The sequence below is a fragment of the Chaetura pelagica genome, unplaced genomic scaffold (assembly GCF_000747805.2).
Source record: "Chaetura pelagica isolate M959 unplaced genomic scaffold, ChaPel_1.0 scaffold436, whole genome shotgun sequence".
NCBI lineage: Eukaryota > Metazoa > Chordata > Aves > Apodiformes > Apodidae > Chaetura > Chaetura pelagica.
Window position 1 is genome coordinate 1,135,433 of NW_009953651.1, and position 17,687 is coordinate 1,153,119.

A 17,687-nucleotide genomic window follows, 5' to 3' on the forward strand; every position below is an offset into this window, starting at 1 on the left:
GCAGGAATGTGGTCAGCTCTGAACAGAGGCTGGGATTTGGGAAAGAGCCATCCTTAGAAGTCTGCTTGTACCTGTGTGAAAACTTGGAAGGCATTAACAGGATGGGTGGGGGGCAGCTGGAAGTGGTAGCACAGATAAATGGATAGACCCTTGATGTTCATTAGGAAGGATCACCTTTAGCTTTGGTCCTTAGGAGTGAATGAAGACCTTACTTGTCTTAAGCCACTTATTTGATCTTGAGAACCTAAGCAAAATGATGCTTCTAGTATGCTGTTAGTGAGTGAGTTTCACACTCACCTGTGTACAAAATCCTGTGCCTTGGGACAGCAGAGGTGTGAAGAGACCTGCACGTTTCTGTGGAGTTTTATCAAATGAGTGGAAGCTCCTTGCAGAAACAAAAAGTCTGATTACTCATGGGTCTAATGGATCCATTATCTAAAAAAATAGTTTTCTTTTCCCTCCCATGAAGTACAAAAGCTGTATTTGCTGTTGGGTAGTTACAGTCATAGCAACCATCACAACGTGAAATCTGGGGAAGGGAGGAATCATAACCTCAATGGAGCTACTCTGGCATTACAGTAATAGGTGGATGCTGTGTGCAGTATATGCTCCACATGTGCACATGACAAGGAAGTGATTAACAGAATGCTTGGAAACCTGTTATGATTGCTTAACCTACGTAATTTTTTTCAACCTATGTACTCTTTTATGCTTAGAAGTGGTGAAACATAGAGTGAACTCAGATTTCATTGTTGTAGGTTAAATTAAAGTTGTAGTGATTTCTGTGGAGCTGGTTAGCTACCCTAGTGGGGAAAAATCTTGTTTCCTTTTTTGTCCTAAATGAAAGCCTGAGTCTGTGCTTTTGTGCTTTCTCTACAGCAGATAAGGACTGTGTTACCCTGAGTACAGCTCTGTTTTTCAGATTGTTCCCCTGACAACTATGAAATGTCATGACAGATGGGCATAGTTAAGCTTACTCATTTCTTGGGCATAAGAAATGTTCCCAGAGTCCACCTCCTGGGCTAGGTGATTCTGGGAGGCAGGGGTTCTTGTTCCCTTTGGATGTGACCTAGTCATATGTTTTGTCTCATTTATGCATCCTGTTGCATGTAGATTGGTGTTCAAGTCTTTGGTTCTATTTTCATGCACCTGTATCACAGCAAGATAATAGTACTGACTTCTGTAAGATATATTGCAGATTTGTTTGCTAAGTAATTCAAATTCATTGCATTAAAAATGTTGGCTGTCTTCACAAAAGAGATTCCAAGCTTGCAGGTGACTCAAGCTGTGTCTATATAAAAAAGGTTTTAGCATAAATTGCAAGCAAGGTTGGCTATTTTAATTTTGCTTTTACATACCATGCTGCAGTTGTTCTGCTTCTAGACACTATTAATTCTGTGCTTAGAAGTTATGCCATTGTAAGGTTTGTTTCAAATACAAATCAAATCTGTTTTGATCTATTTTGCTTTTTAAGAAGTTTTTTAACTGCTCACTATTAGTTTATCAGTGAGCTGAATCATTTACACAAAGGGACAATTTTAAATTTGTAGCACAAATATAAATGCATCTGATGTGTTGAAATAGTAGCAAGCTCACTCACTCCATGTGCACTGAAAATATCAAATGGTTCTATGGATCTGTGTTATCATGTCAAGAACGAGTCCCTGCTTCTTCTGAGTGAGCATGTCACCATTTCTTCTGGGGAGTCTCATTTTCCTGTGATCAGTCTCCACCAGAAGCTGGCATGCTTCCCAAGATGCATGCCACTGGCACTGTAGTTTCAGGATGTAGAAGCAGCATGACTGATCAACACCTCAGTCAAAAGCAATTTCCTCATGACTTAGAGTAAGGGAGGGATTTCTCTCTGAACCAAATGCAAATATAAGTATGTAATCCATGTAACAGAATTCCCCTGAAAAGTCATGATCTCTGTGATTTTACATGCTAAGCCAGCTCTACCAGGGTGACTTAGCTCCAGCTAGACTATTCTAAACTAAATGAGGTTGTTTCTTAATAGTTTTAGAACTGTATTACATCTAGCCCATGGATTTGAGTTTTATCAATAAATACAGGGTATCAGAATGGTTCTTTGGACATTGTAGGATCTGGTAGAAGACTCTCACCAAGGAATTGAGGCCCTGAGCAAGATTTGCATGGAGAATTATAGGCTGCTGTTTAAGTGCTGCTGAACCTTTGGTAACTTTCAGGTGGACATAAGGTTCTGTACATTTCTTCTGATGAGCTTGGATGCAGAGCCATACAAGCAAATACTATGGTATGCCTCAGAAGGATTTAGAAGGAAAACTTTTCACCAAGTTCTCTTGCTCATTTGTACTCAGACACTCCCTGAACACATCGGTTTGTTGGGCTGCAGACACTGCAGAGATCACAAACATAATTTTCCCTCATACTCAAGAACTCAGCAATTAGAGAATGCTCCTATTGATGAGGTTTAAGGAGAATCAGCTTGCTTTTTTTGCCTTATGACTTACCTTAGAACAGTAACTTGTTGAGAGAAACAAGAGTTCTTCAGGTCAGAATTGAGATGAAAGCTTTACTTTTAAAAGTCAAGCATTTCTGAAGTAAGTCATACAGAGTGCCTGTCTGCTGCAAAGAAAATATGTCCATACTGGAAGGCAAGACTTGGGCTTTGCTAGCATTAAACTAGAGCTGGAGAAACAGAAAAACTATTCTTAGAACACCAGTGAGAGGAAATACAGACAACACTTTAAATTCCACTGTAAACTTGTCTGAGTTCCTAAGCGTAGTGCTAAATCATTATATTTCCCACACTGTTCATGCTTTGCATTATCAGAGGCTGTTTGGGGTCTGGTTGCATTATAATTTAATAAGTAAACAAGTAAAGACATGTGACTTAGATACTTTAATAAACTATGTCCAGAAAGCATGGATGCCTAAATAAGGCTGTATAGCTTTCTGTCTAGTTGAATTACAGAATACTGACCTGATCACACTTGTTATGTTGATAAAAGTTGTGCTTTTGCTGAGGCAGTGGGCTCCTCCACCAGTTTTAAGTTGATTAGGGAAATAAAACCTGGTTGCACTTCTGTCAAGAAGCCAGCTGGATGTCACTATGATAAGGTTCTGGGCTTGTTTCTTACAGGATATTTTGAGGCATCTTAACTTGCTCTTTTTGAAACTATTGATTCACTATGAAATACTTAAGCTTTTGGTTGTTCAGGGAGACAGCAAAATGAGTCTATGTCCCTGACTACTGGGACAGCTCTGTTCCAGGCCTGAAGGGGGACTAGATATAAGGGGAAGTGCTTGCTTCATGGATATGGGTCCTGTTTAAGTCTACTTTTAATTTTTTTTTCTTCAAGAACTCATTTGTCAGTGCTAGACAAGAATTTATATCTATGAATCCTCAGCAGCACCTCCTTTCTGCATACCTAGCCACTCTTCAGGAGTCATGTTTCTTACTGGCTTTGGTAGCTCCCACTCAGTACACTGGCTTCCTGGATCCTTTTCCTGGGCACTGTATGGAAAGGAGCCCAAACTCCCAAATGCCAAAGAATGGACAGCATGACACTGTTCATTAGAACAATGTGGGAACAAGGCACTTCCCAACACTAGGGAATTAAGTTACATCAAGTTGCACTTGTCATTTATCTTGTTTTCCAGCAGGGTTGAGATGCACAAGTGCAAATATTGATTCAGAGTGACATTTTCTACTCAGACTAGAAGTTTATACTATATTATAGGAATGCCAATTATTTTCCACGAGAAACAAGAAGAAATTAAACTGTTATATTGACTTCTGGTGCTCTAGCTGCTAATTTTGCATTAGATAAAACAACATGAAGAGTAAGTGCAGAGTGACCAGTGTGCTACATGTTTGTTTGTTTTTAATTTAGATCTTTTGGTGTATTTTTTGCAGGTCTATATGTGTCATTAAAAATAAGGCCTCAATAGACTGTGAGAAATCATCCAGCTGACATTGCTGACCCAACACAGACTCACCTGTCAGGAATAGTTTAGATCTTTAGATAAGCATCCCTGTGAATCTCCAGTGGTAGAGAGTTTTCAGCCTCTGTAAGTTGTGTTTCACTGCTCATCTATTCCAACAATCAGAATGATTTTCTTTATGTTGAAATTTCTCCTATTGCAATTTCAAGCTTGTTACTTGTCCCATCGAGCAGAGGAAGACTTCTTTCCTCTGTGTGCAGTTTTTCTTTATGGTCCTTCCTAGCCTACATAACCCTGATTCTTTAATGAATTTTATCAGAAGACTGAAAGACATCTACTACATTCACATTAGTCTAAATTGTTCTTGAAGTACAGTATTTAAATTGGATACAGTATTCCACCTAGAAGCTTGTATTGCTCTAACATAAAATAAAGATTCAGTATCTGTAGATAATTGCTTACCTTTAAAGTAAAACCATAGCCACAACTGTTACTCTAATTTTAACAGTTCAGTCAGATTATAAGATATGGAAACTAATAGACAAGTTGATTGTCAGATTAAAATGGAAATGCCCAGAGCACTGCTACATTTTCATCACTTGTAAACACACTTCTCTTTGCTTTGTTACAGAGCTACTCTGAGAGCAATATTCCCTCTTATTTTCCTGAAAACACTGCACCTTTTATGTTAGCATTCTTTGCCAGGTGAACAGTGACATCCCAAGATCTCAAAGTTATTTGTGCCGCTCACCATGATTCTTTTACAGCATAACCAGGACTGTGCCTCCCTGCCATGTTTTATCTGCACAGTTAAACATAAGTGGTTTATTTTATAGTTTGCCTAAGTATATGTAGTACAGTTACTGGCACATGGCAAATAACTGTGAAAGAAGGTTATCAAAACCAAGAGTAAGAAAAAAGCTGCACAAGCAAGTATATTATTATAAGTTGATACATTTTGATACAAGAAAAAGATCTCAATTGTTATTATTTCATAAGAAGCTCTCCTTGTGTAAAAAATGTTATGCACAGTTTAGCTGTCTTTCCAACCATACCACATTGCATCGAAAGCATGTAATTCCCTTGCTCTTTACAAAGAACTCTATGTGAAAGCAAGGATTTATAAACACGCTAGTATTGGTGAACCCTTTATATTAATGCAGAAGCTTCCCTGGACCAGCATCTTCAAATGATACAGGCCTCACACAATTTCTGCTATGTTGAAATTCAAATATCTGCAATGGACTCTCAGAAGACTGTTGAAATCACAGATACAAGGTGCTTGAATTTTTTTTAATTACTTCCTGCCTTACAAAGAACTAAATCTCCAGTTAAATCTTAGCATTAAGATGAGCTCCTTAGGCACAAACATCTCTTTCCTACATATAACTAGAGAGAGGAGCACAGCAGACCATTTTCTTGTTAATTTAATTTTAGGATAAAAAAAAATTTCATCCTTAGACTCCTTAGCTTCTGAAGAGTGAAAAAAGCTGTGATGTGATCTGCATGTTTTATGGAGCTGGAGTTTTATAGTTGGTTTTAGTCACATGTAAGTGATGGCAATATTTGTCATTATGCCTTCAAAATAGGTCCTTTGATGCACTTTAATGTAATTTTTATATTTTTCAACATATGCCACACTGATGCGTATAAATTTATCAGTAAAGGGTTTTTGTGCTTAGGTCTAACGTTTAGCAAGCAGGACTAACTGCATTGTTCAGAAGAAGTGCTGGAATGCAGAAAAAATTTTAAAGGTTACTACATTATCAACTGTATTGGTCTTCCTCTACAGTACCAGCTTCTAATGAGAAAGTGTTCTATGCTAATTGAAGAAGGCCTCAGAACTATTAAAGAGAATACTGCTGACCCATAGCAGGCAAACTTATTTCATCTATAATACATAAAAGAACAGAATTTCCTTTTGCAGAAACTATGCCAAGTATGCAAGTGGGAATACAGCACTAGCTGATTAATGTGCTGTTAAAAGACAACTTAAAATTCCAAAAGTAGTGCCATTAGAGATAAAAATTATTAGGCTGCAGTGACAAGCACAGTTACCTTGAATTTTAAGAATGTTTAGAAAGACAGGTGTGAAATTAAGACAGTTTCCCTCATAGCAAAACCTTGAGATTCTGAAACAATTTCTGTTTTACTCCTTAAGTTCATCATTCTTGGTCAGACCCAAAAGGTATGCTTTTACTGTTCTCTTTTTAAATAGTGCAAAAAAATAAGTCTAAAATAAAAAATTAATTTCAAACATAAAATGCAGTAGCTTTTTTTTCAGAAAAAATGTCAGGTAAAATACTTGAGACCAAATAAATTACTGTAATGTTTTTGTGCAACTGAATTATAATACAGTAGTCCTTTAAATAACCTTAAGAAAAAAGCTCTAAAAGATCTTTTGCTTTTGTAGAAGAGCATATTGACAGTGTGTATAAAGCAAATATAATAACTCCATTTCTACCTCAAGCTGTACAGAAGTCAATATGTGCTAGTAATTCTCTATGCTGGCTTGTTGGATACTGCTCTTTACATTTAGGACACTCAAGAAAACTTTCATCAAGAAGGCTTGAATGTTTCGGGGAAGGACTTCTGTCATAAATGGTCAGCTTCTCTTCAAACACAGGTTGTATATCTTCTTGTGGTACCACATGTCCAGATTCCTGGAGTTTCTAGAAAAGTGGAAGCTTTAGTGTAAGATTGGGGCACGTGTGTACTGATTAAATACTATAACAAAAAATATTAAGCTTTGATGGCAAACAAGCCTTGTGTGCATTATAGCTCTAAGAGAAGAGTTTTGAAGATGGCTAAATGCAGATACAGATTCATGTTAATAACAGGGCCTGTTGGACAATTCTTACACCACATTTAAATTTTCTGCAGACTATTTGAGACAGGTTTCCCCACAATGTCTGACTGGGAATTCTTCTCCAGCTATCTTCCTAGCTACTCACACATTGTCTTTCCTTAACAACATGATGCCTCCAGTCACCTCTATTTAGGATGCTGCCTTGTTATGTTCCCAAAAACTCTACACTAATTTTCTCTTCTCCTGCAGATCCCATAAGCTCCCGTGTGTGAAGGCTGTCTGTTACTGTAAAATGCACTTGGCTGTCTATTTGACAGCTACTCCTCTGGCTTCTTAGCACCTAATCTTACAAGATTCCATATTGTAGAGTTCCAGAAGGACCAACAGGCAGAATGCATTTCTGCTCAAGATTAGGGCAATCTCAGGTACGACAGAGCAATGACTTGTTTAATACTTTCCCTATTAATTTCTCCATTAAGTCTACAGCTCAAATGTAGGTGGCCTTCTTTGGGCTTATGCAGTAAAGAGCAAACAGGTCATGGTCCTCACAATACAAATGTCCTTTTTCATTGTAGTAGGAAGCTTGTCTTTTTGGAAATGAAAAAAACTCAGATTTAAACGACCCATCCATCCTGTCTCAGAGAAATTCAGCCTCTATATTTAAGGCTTGTGTCCTGTTCTCTAGCAGTAAGTTTCAGTAGCAGCATACTGTTGCAAGACTAGATACACATTGTGATATAAAATAGAGTTATGTACCCTGCTCAAGAACCTGACTGTTCTGGATCTCCTGGATCTCAGTGCATGCTGTAGAGGAAAGTGATGCCTAGCTAACTGACATGGGGTTCTGCACCTTAGGGCTACATACCTAAAGGATCTAAGAGCCTATAGTGAATATCTGATGACATTGAAGACCCATGACACTTGAAATAAGATCCCAAAGTTAAAAAGTGTACATTTATGCAAAATTCCTGACTAAATTTAACTGCAGGCCATACAGTACATACCAGAGGGTGCAGACGGGTTATTTGCTCCCTGGCCTTGCGCAATTCCTTATGTACTTTGTTTAACTGATGCTGCAATTTCTGGTGGTCAAGCTTTTCATTCTCCAAGTCTGTGGTGCATATCTGGACCTGGCAACCCCCCAGAAGTGAAAAGCAAAGAATAAAGTCAGAATGATTAAGATTTGTGGGGAGGGGTATTAAGGAAGAGATAAATGTTTCCCCTTTATATATTTAAAATAAGTTTTACTCTGCTATCATATAATAAAATGGGATTTTAAATACATATACATTACTTGCTGCTTTCAACTACAGTGAAATTCATATATGACCAATTATGAAAATCTTCTCCCTTAGTAGAGGTGAAGATTGAAGTTATTTGGTTGGAGATTATTTCAAGCTGTCTTGCAGTCTTAAACTGAACATTTCATAGAAAAGCATATAGTGCAAGTTCTCATTAAAAAGTTTCTACTCCAGGATCATTCTTATAGCAAGACAGTTTGGACAGAAACTATAGGTAACACTGCACACCCAAGCTTAGCAAATAAAATGCCTTTTCTTTCCCCAGTGACAAATTAAATCTGTATGGAAAAAATAAAGATTGAAAAGATGACACTGCAATTATTTGTATAATTTTATGAAGAGTATATTAAAAAACTTCAATAAGCTGGTTGGTTTTAGGATGTTTGCTGTACCAGTTGAGACTGTACAGTTGAACAAGGGATTGTGGAAAAAATATCATCAGGTTTGATTACACCCTCTTACACAATGTGTAAGATTACACATCTTACACATTTTCCTCTTGACAGATACATAAAAACTTCTAGAAGCTTTTAGAAGCATCAAGAGTTTATTCACTGTTGAGCATTCATGTCTAGTAATACTTTATGTAATATATTATTCTTAAATTTGAAAAGTTAGCCTAGAAAGCCTTTGTGCGTAACACAGATTAAGTACCAGCATCTTAGCATATAATTCAGTACCTGTTGTTCCAACAAAGCTATCCTAGCATGTTCTTGATGTTTGAGCAACAATTTACGAAGAAGTTGCAGCTACAAGGCAGAAAAACATTTGGAATAAAGAACTTCCTTATACAACAGTTAATAAGCTCAACAAATAACAAATCTAAAAGGGAAGGAAGTAAACTTTTCTATTCCAATGCCCAGAGAAAAATGTATGCCTGTTATGCAACAGCCAAACCCAATCTGAATATCTCTACTGCTCTGGGGAAAACCCCAGTGAAACATTATCATTGCATTGAGCAGGGGGAATGCAGGAAGATGTTATAGTTCAAAAAAATCAAACTAAACTTTCCTAGGTATTTACTAGGATGCAGACAAAAATATAAAACCAAAACTTACATTTGCGTTAACATCCTATGATGTTAAAAAAACATTTACTATTACCTTGAGGATGAACTAGATTAGAACCAATTAAATATTCTCTCACTATCCCTCTTGTATCCCACAAAACCGGGGAAATAAGTGAAAAAGTAAGTTGCGTTTAATCAGATTTCACAAAACTATTGGTTTGAATGAGAACCCAAAGAAATAACTTCGTTTTAACCACAAGGATATGAGTTTATATGTAGAAAGTAGTTACCAGAGCAAGTGAGTGTTGGCCCATTCTGATTAACTAAAAATTTTCAGCTCTATTATTTGCTAATGATCTTGAACATCAAATCCATCCACTTACTTGACATAAAAGATCTTCAGACTTTTTCATTTCTTCTCTGAGCTGTCCTTTAATAGCTTCATTTTCTTGTTTCAGTCTCTGTACTTTCTCTCTAATTTTATTTTCATTTTCTAGATTCTTCATTTCAGCAACCTGTTGTGACTGCAATAAGGCATTTAAACTCATTATTTCTTGTTGCGTTTCTTCATACTTCTTTTTTAATTCTGTAAGTTCAGATCTCAACTGTGTTACAGTGTTTCTTTCAGTCGTGAGATCACTTTCAGCAGTTAGTAACAGCTGGTCATAATATTTTTGCTTTTCTTCTTGTAGATAACCTTAATGAGTCAGAAATAATTGAGATAGTTACAGAGGGAAATAACTTAAAAATCAGAACACCAAATCCTTCACAGCATTTTAAGACATACTCGCAGAAATATTCTAGGCTACTACACAGCTCAGATTGACACTCAACTTTAAAACAGCTTTCAATAATACAGTAATGTCTCCTTCCCAACGTAGTTACCTGGAAAACTGCAACTTGGCTTGCATGCAGCATTCTGTGCTACAGCCACTTCCTTCACTAACCATTACAGCAATGTTACATTCTTTGCAATGACTTCACAAGCTCCATGTTCCACACACAGCTCTTATATGGCCTCATGCATTATCCTAATGCACAGGAATCAAGGCCCAAAGACACTAGAGTCTTACTTCCAGACTTAGACTCCTTAGCCAAGGTTCTGGCATTACTCTCTCCCCAGAGATACATTGGGACCTGATGGGCCCTACTTCACCATTGTTAACTAAAGCCAGACTATCCATTGCCTTTTGCAGAATATATTCTTAAATTATATGCTATCATTTACTTCTAAATTGCAAATAAAAGGGATTAGAATAGAGTTTTTTTAAACAAAAAATGCCTGCTTCTTGGCTAGTGACTGTTAATTAAACCAGCATTTGAAAAACCTCTGCTTGTTGATCCTAGAAAAGTTTGGTAGGGAGGAAGACAAAAAAGGAGGCAGTCTGTAGAAATTCAGTAGTGATAAAAAAATAGACCCAAAAGCAGAACAAGGAATGCATGATTTCACAGGCTTTGCTGGTTTTTGGCACTGTAAATATGTTGACTTTGTACATTTCCTATTGAAGGCTTCCCCTCATTCTTCAAAGTGTCCTTTAGTGGGGAAAATTCTTGCTTAACCATTCTTCCTCCCCTCAACTATGAGCTAAACCTTACCTTCTCATTAGCAATACTCCTTTGTAGGCTGATGAGTTCTGCAGAGATATGCCAAGTTTTTCCTTGGAAAAAGCAGTCATGTCTACTTTCAACTTCTATAGCTAGAAACTTGGATTTCAGCTGCTGTCTAGCTGCTCAAGGAGGGAAACTTTCTTATACCCTTAATCCTAGTCTCCTGGCTGCTCTGACAACAAAGCTTTGACTGCGGAAACTCATGATTTACATCTGGTGAGCTACTTCAGTCTGCCTCCCTCTCAGATGCTGTTCAGAGATTTCTGAACAGTACCAAAACAAAATTGCTATTTTTTTACTCTTTTGCATAAAGATTCAAGCAGTAATATAAAAACCAAGCCACTGCACATTAGTGTGTGGTATCTGTGGGCATACTCCTTCTCCTCCAGCTGATGTTAGTTCTCTTTAGTGAATTTGCCTTGCAAGTCAGTTGCAGCACATGTGAAATCAATACTTTGATAATAAGAAAAGCAAACCAACTTCTTCTGGTTCTTCTGTTCAACATGATTTTAATTTCATCCCACACGGAAGTGAGCTAAAGGTGGCCAGATCCATATTGCGAAACCCTGGTTTGGATAGCTGCCAAAACCTACCAGAGGTTTTCATGCTGTGTAAGAATTGTTCAGGTGAGTAAAGAACATGGCAGTCTTGAGTCATTTTTATAATATTTATTTTGAAAATATAAAAGTAAAAAACCTGATCCACACCTGGTTAATAAATCCTTAATACTTCTGTTATCTAGGTTGAAAGTGTACTTTGAAGGATGGGAGACATACCTATATTTGCCTCAACACTTTCCACAAACAGAGAGGTTGCTAATAGAGTGTCAAGGCTTCCTCTTTGAAGAAGATAAGAACATGAACTACTGTCAATCAAGTAATGTAGCTACATAAAAAGAAGCAAAGAAATTATACTTAACCAGCTATACTTGTAGGAAACCAAAATGTTGAGAAGAAAGTCTTGATTTTGTTTAGTTGTGCTACAATATTTTTTAAAAAAAACTTACTTTATAGATAATTATGGTTTTGGTCACCTGTGGGGAAAAAAAGTTGATACCTTCCAAATTGAATTCTTTAGATTCTTGTTGGCTAACTATTCCTGACTTCTGCTGAAGTTCAAATATCATTCCAAGCAGTCCCCTGACATATGCTTCACGTTGCTGGTCATACAGTAGCCACTGTTGGTTCTTCTCAAGAGCCTTAATGAAAAGGAACATTAGAACCACAAAAAAATCTCTGGCAATTTATCAGATATTAAAAGTATTCGTTGTCTCAAAAATGTTAAAAAAAATTTTATACAGTTTAAAGCTAGTTAATGCTGCTACAATTTGTAGTAATCTCTGTATAACAACAGCAATCTTAATTTAGAAGGATAAATTACACTGCTGAGCATAAATTAAAATTGCAGCAATATTATACATTGATTGGCTTATTTTATGGAATGGAAAAATTACTTAAAAACAAAGGCTTTCATGAGTCATGCCCAGATAATGCAGAATTAACCTTTCAATCTCAAATAGGAGACATAAGGTAATACATCTTGAAAATGAAATAAACTAAAACTATCATTGCAACTAGAAGTTTGTAAGAACAAGGACATGGATTTTATATCTGATTGGATCAGATTATTCAGGTTGGAAGGGACCTCAAAACGTTTCTAATCCACCTCATGCTATCCCAGGCAGCGTCAGCACTGAGGTCAGACCAGGTCACTTGGGGCCACTGTTTTGTCAGCAACCACTTCATTCTGATGTTCCAAGCAAAGCTTTTCAGAGGTTGGAAATATTTTTAATTTAAATTGTTGTCTTGTCACAAAATAATTTTAGATACTATGTTTTAGAGGTAAGCATACCCTCTGAGTTCCCATACTACCCAAAAATGTATATATTTATAATCACAATTTGTACTTGCAACATTGTACATGAAGCTTACATCTTTCAGTTGTTTTTCAACTTCATGAAGATTAGTTGGTGATCCAGTACTGTTTGCAACAGCTTCCTGCAGAGAAAGAACCTGTTAATTGTTCTTGACAAATAGATGGCAGAAACAATGACACTACTCCTGTATAACTGTTAATCTCACATAAATAGCATATGGATATTTAAAAAAGGGAAAACAGATGCACAAATCTTTAAAGATCTTTGTAGTGTTTCTTGCTCATTCTGGTTGTTTTAAAGTGATCTAATTTATGTAGAAAACCATTTCTTAGATTTAAAATAAAATCTCCTGGAAGATACAGGATGAAGATTTACAATTCATTTATTGTATAACTCTGCAACTCATATTAAAACAGTTCCTAAGAGTATAATTTTTCTTCTGCTGAATTGCTATATTGAAAAAGCTGAAGGGGGCAGGAGAGCTTCTGAAAAATGAAGATATTTAGGGTATTATTTAAATACACAAAAAAGGTAAATATTCTGGTTTTGTATCCTTGCATGTTTTACAATAAGCTAAACCTATAGGAGTTGTTGGGGAAAGCTAGAGACCTTGAAAAGCTAGCTTCATTGGGATAACAGGAAGATTATACACATCTAGGAAACCATGCAAGCCTGTCTAGAACAATAAAGACACAGACACTGGTTTTCTGAGACCTGATCTACAGTAGAGTGCTTAAAGTATGAGTTGGAGAATTCTGTAGACCTATCCAAAACTAAACAGTTAAACAGTTATACTTCTTTCATAAGCTGATCTGTTTATTCCCTGCATGATAGGAAGCTTTTTGAAATTGTGTTGATATAAATCAGAAGGGACTTAAAAGAAATAAGAACACAGATTACTACCCAAATCCAAGCTATATTTTCCCAAAGTTTTCCTGTGTTTCTTGGAACATGATTTAGAACAAGGTTTATAGCTGAAAAAAGTACAGGATATCTTCAAATGCAATTATTAAACTTTAGCACTTCCTAATGAAAATAGGATTTAGAGACACTAAAAGTGCTCAGATTCCTTTTCTATAAGCAGAGCTCTGTCTCAGTGAAAACTCTCAGAATTGTTTTATACAACTGTTGTTTCAATTTCAGGGTATATCTGCTGCTGATACGCCACCTAGCAGTTTCAGGCAGCATTGCTAGTCTTGTTTTCAAGTTTTCCAAGACAGCCAGTCAAAACATCAATCATTTTCCTTTATTAATACATCAGTAAAAAATTTAAAAGAAAATTCTGATTTTAAACTGAAGGATATTTTGGTAGTTCACCAACAAGAATATCATGGAAATCTCTTGAATTAACATACATTTTAAATTCTCTAACAAAGTTCAAAGTCTCTTGAAATTGTACATGCATTGTATTTAAAGCAGTATTTCCCAAGATACTGCATTATTAGAAATGATACATAAATGGATTATTATTAAACATTAGTCGGTAGGGATATTCTCCTCTATATTTGTCTACTTCTAGAAAATACTCAACTTCCCTGTAGAGCCTGGGCAACCAGCACCATCTGCAGGTCAAAAACTGGACAAAATGTACAGACACCAATTACCAGGTGCTACTTAGTGAGGAACTACTGCATTTTCCATTAAAAATAACTGTAGAAAACTAAATGCACTTGTAAAACTTGCCAAGTACCTGGCATCATACCTATTAACCATTTTAAATGGGAGAAGTAACTCATTATTCAGGCAACTAGTTTGAACAGCCGAGGAGGAAACGAGGATTTATAGCAGCATGAAGATATATGATAATAGTTTGAGTTGCAAGGAATCTTTAAAGGTCATCTAGTCCAAACCACATGCAATAAGCAGGCACACCTTCAACTAAATCAAGTTGCTCAGAGTCTTGTCCAACCTGACACTGAATGTTTCCAGGGATGGGCATCCAGCCCCAATCTGGGCAACTGTGCCAGTGTTTCACTATCTTCATTGTAAACAATTTCTTCCTTATATCTCATCTAGTCTAAATTTATCCTCTTTCAGTTTAAAGCCATCATGCCTTGTCCTATTGCTACAGTCCCTGCTAAAACGTTTGCCCCCATCTTTTTTATAAGCCCCTTTTAGGCACTGAAAGGCCACCATGTCTTCCCAGAGCCTCCTCTTCTCCAGGCTGAACAACCACAACTGTCTCAGGTTTTCCTCATAGCAGATGCATTCCATCCCTCTGCTAATTTTTGTGGGCTCCTCTGGATCCACTCTTAACAGATCCATGCCTGTCTTGTGTTGAGGAGTAACCAGAGCTTAACACCCCCACAGTACTTCAGGGGGGGTCTCACCAGAGGGGCAGAATCACTTTCTCCACCTCCTGGGCACACTTCTTTTGATGCAGCTCAGGATATGGTTGGCTTTCTAGGCTGCAAGAACACACTGCTAGCTCATCTCCAGCTTTTCATACACCAGCACTTCAAGTCCTTCTCAGGGCTGCTCACAACTCTTTCATCTCCCAACCTGTATCAATAGTGGGGGTTGCCCCAGCCTACATGCAGGTCCTTGAACTTGACCTTATTGAACCTCATGAAGGTCACACAGGCCTACTTGAAGCTTGTCCAGGTTTGTCTGGATGGCATCTTGTCCCTTAGACATGTCAGCTGCACCACTCAGCTTGGTGTCATCTGCAAAGTTAATGAGGGTGCACTTGATCCCCTTATGTCATTGATGAAGATACTAAACAGTACTGGTCCCAGGACAGACCACAGACCTCTGAGGGATACCCCTTGTCATCAGTCTCCATCTGGACATTGAGCTGTTGATCATTATCTATTGTTGGATGTGACCATCCTGTTTTGTAACAGATAAGGTGCTTATTGGGTACAAATTCCAAGTCTAACCTGTAAAGAAGTTAAAGTTGGTATCTGCAATTATCACATTCCTTCAGTGCTTACCTGCGATGCCTGAAAAGCACCAGTTCTGTTTTCAAGCTCAGAACATTTTGCAGTAACTGTGGATAAATTACATTTTAACTGACTCATTTCTTCCAATAGAGAACGAAGCAACTGTTCTCTCCTTTCTGCTTCTTTTGTTTTTTCCTCTAATTGATGTTGTAATGAGGAGACTTCACCATCCTTGGGGTTGGTTCTAAGCTTGTCTTTCAGGCTTTGGATTTCTTTGTCTTTCTCTCCAAGAAGATGGTTGTATTTCTCTTTTTCTTTTTCAAATGAAAGTATTTTCTACATTAAATGGAATATGAAAGTGACACAAGTGTCAGTCTATGCAACAAATGCATTAGCAAGTTTTGCAACAGTTTGAGAGGATACTCACTTTGAAATATTTTCTCTCAGCCTTTAATTAGCTGAGAATATTATTTTTTACTCAAAACAGACAATAATATAATGATCATCACAATGCTACAGTGATCACTTGAAATATTTCAAGTGATAGCAAAAACAGTCCAAAGTAGGTGAAACAGAGCCACATTTTACAGAATTGGTAGCTACTCAGCTTTGCACATTAATACAGATCACTACATTGGATGAATCTTCAGACACAAACAATACAAGAACTCTGGAACCCTTCTAGCAAAGAGGCTGGTGACACATTTCTTAGTGTTGGTTAGCATATTTACTAGCTTTTCAGAAGTAGCAGAGCCCTCTTGCAAAGTAAATGGCAAGAAGTGAAGTTACAAAAGAGTTCTTATAAAGCATTCAGAAGAATCCTGTTTTCCAAATTATCTGGCCTTTTATTTTCAAAATGTGCTTTAATAGACATTACCAATAAGCACTCTCTTTTCAGTAGGCTTCTGGGACAGGTAATTATTACATAACATTGCTTCTGCATTTGAGATACCTTGAGGCTCTATGGAAAGTTCTGTTATGAGAGCATTTCCTTTTACATGAGAAAGGTTGCTGTTGAAATCATACAAGTTCACATCAAGTCATTAGCAGATGACAGAGAAACTGAAAGAAATCGAATTTCAAAAAGTGTCATTTGGAGAGTGGTTGGAGACCACCCAGCACTCACTAGAATTAAAATATTGACATCAGACAGTACTGAGTATCTCTAAACAACCCTGGTGAATTTCTACCTGTAAACTAGGAACCTCACATTAACAGTATAAGAGCTGTCTAGGGAAAACTGGTGCTTGGGTCAGCACTTCTCAACTGATACTGTAGAACAGACATAAAAAGCCTTATTGTAGAGAAGCAGGCTAGAAATGTTAGTGTACCTAGACTATTAGTTGTAGCTTTGAAAAAGGCCATTTAAAGTTTCCCCACCCTTCTATGAAGCCTGACAGTATGCACTTTGGTCACTAGCTAAGTCCTGAACTTCTTTTCTCTACAACAACTTATCTACCTTGAACGGACTGCAAGGAATGGAAATTGGGTTCTGTTCTTTGATTGTATAGAAAGAATAATGCAATGAATTGATTGCAGTTGTGCTTACCTATAGCTGAGTGGAAGCTTGATGATACATTTCAAACAAACACTCAGCACTTCCTAGGGTGCTCTCAGGCAACTGTCAACACAATGTTCTTTGCAGAAATGCTCAAAATAATTACCTGGGACCAAATGTTCTGAGCAGTTAAACATGTGAAGATAGTTCATAATGGACTAACTGGCACTGCTGTCCTCACAGCTTTATATTTAACAGCTTTGACCAATGATCGTAATTTGATTGGTTCAGTCATCAAAAATATTTTAAAACAAAAGCGTCAAACAAAAAACTTTGCTTACTTTGATGTCACTGTTTAAGAGGAAAGGTTGACATCCTGCTTACAAAGTCGGACACACTCCAACTCACATTAACTGTCCTGTCGACAGGACGGTCCCGATGCTAACAGGGCATCACACACGCTGTCTCGAGCACAAACACCCTCCTCACCTCCAGGAGCCCCTTCCTTTCCGGATCAGTCATTTTGCTCTTCCCTTTCAGGGCTTCCTCCAGCGATTTCTTCAGCGCAGCGTTCTCCCCCTTACACTTCTCCAGTTCATTCTCCGACCTGGAGGAACCCGCCTTCAGGCCCCACTTGCCAATAATCATCTCCTTGGCGCTCCTGGAGCTCATCGTTAAGCGCCCACAGAACAGAACTCAGACGCCACGCACAGCGGCCCCTCCCGCCGGGCAGGGCAGGGCAGGGCGCGGCCGCGGGCACAGAGTGAGCCC

General features: G+C 37.6%; 1 protein-coding gene across 1 annotated transcript; it reads right to left on the bottom strand.

Moving 5' to 3' along the window:
- Window positions 1–6,395: 6,395 nt before the first annotated feature.
- CEP55 (centrosomal protein 55kDa) lies at window positions 6,396–17,588 on the bottom strand. Its single transcript, XM_010000043.1, has 8 exons — window positions 17,406–17,588; window positions 15,470–15,754; window positions 12,589–12,654; window positions 11,714–11,855; window positions 9,433–9,746; window positions 8,721–8,789; window positions 7,744–7,869; window positions 6,396–6,602 (listed from the first exon to the last, which is right to left on the bottom strand). The coding sequence occupies exons 1-8, from the start codon at window positions 17,586–17,588 to the stop codon at window positions 6,396–6,398; spliced, it is 1,392 nt and encodes a 463-aa protein (XP_009998345.1).
- Window positions 17,589–17,687: the final 99 nt, after the last annotated feature.

Coding starts and splice junctions, on each gene's coding strand:
- CEP55 (XM_010000043.1), bottom strand. CDS start 17,588: ATGAGCTCCAGGAGCGCCAAGGAGATGATTATTGGCAAGTGGGGCCTG. Junction 9,747..11,713: donor TAAAGAATTCAATTTGGAAG/GTATCAACTTTT, acceptor TGACTCATTAAG/GTTATCTACAAGAAGAAAAG. Junction 8,790..9,432: donor CTGAAGATCTTTTATGTCAA/GTAAGTGGATGG, acceptor TCTGCCTTGTAG/CTGCAACTTCTTCGTAAATT.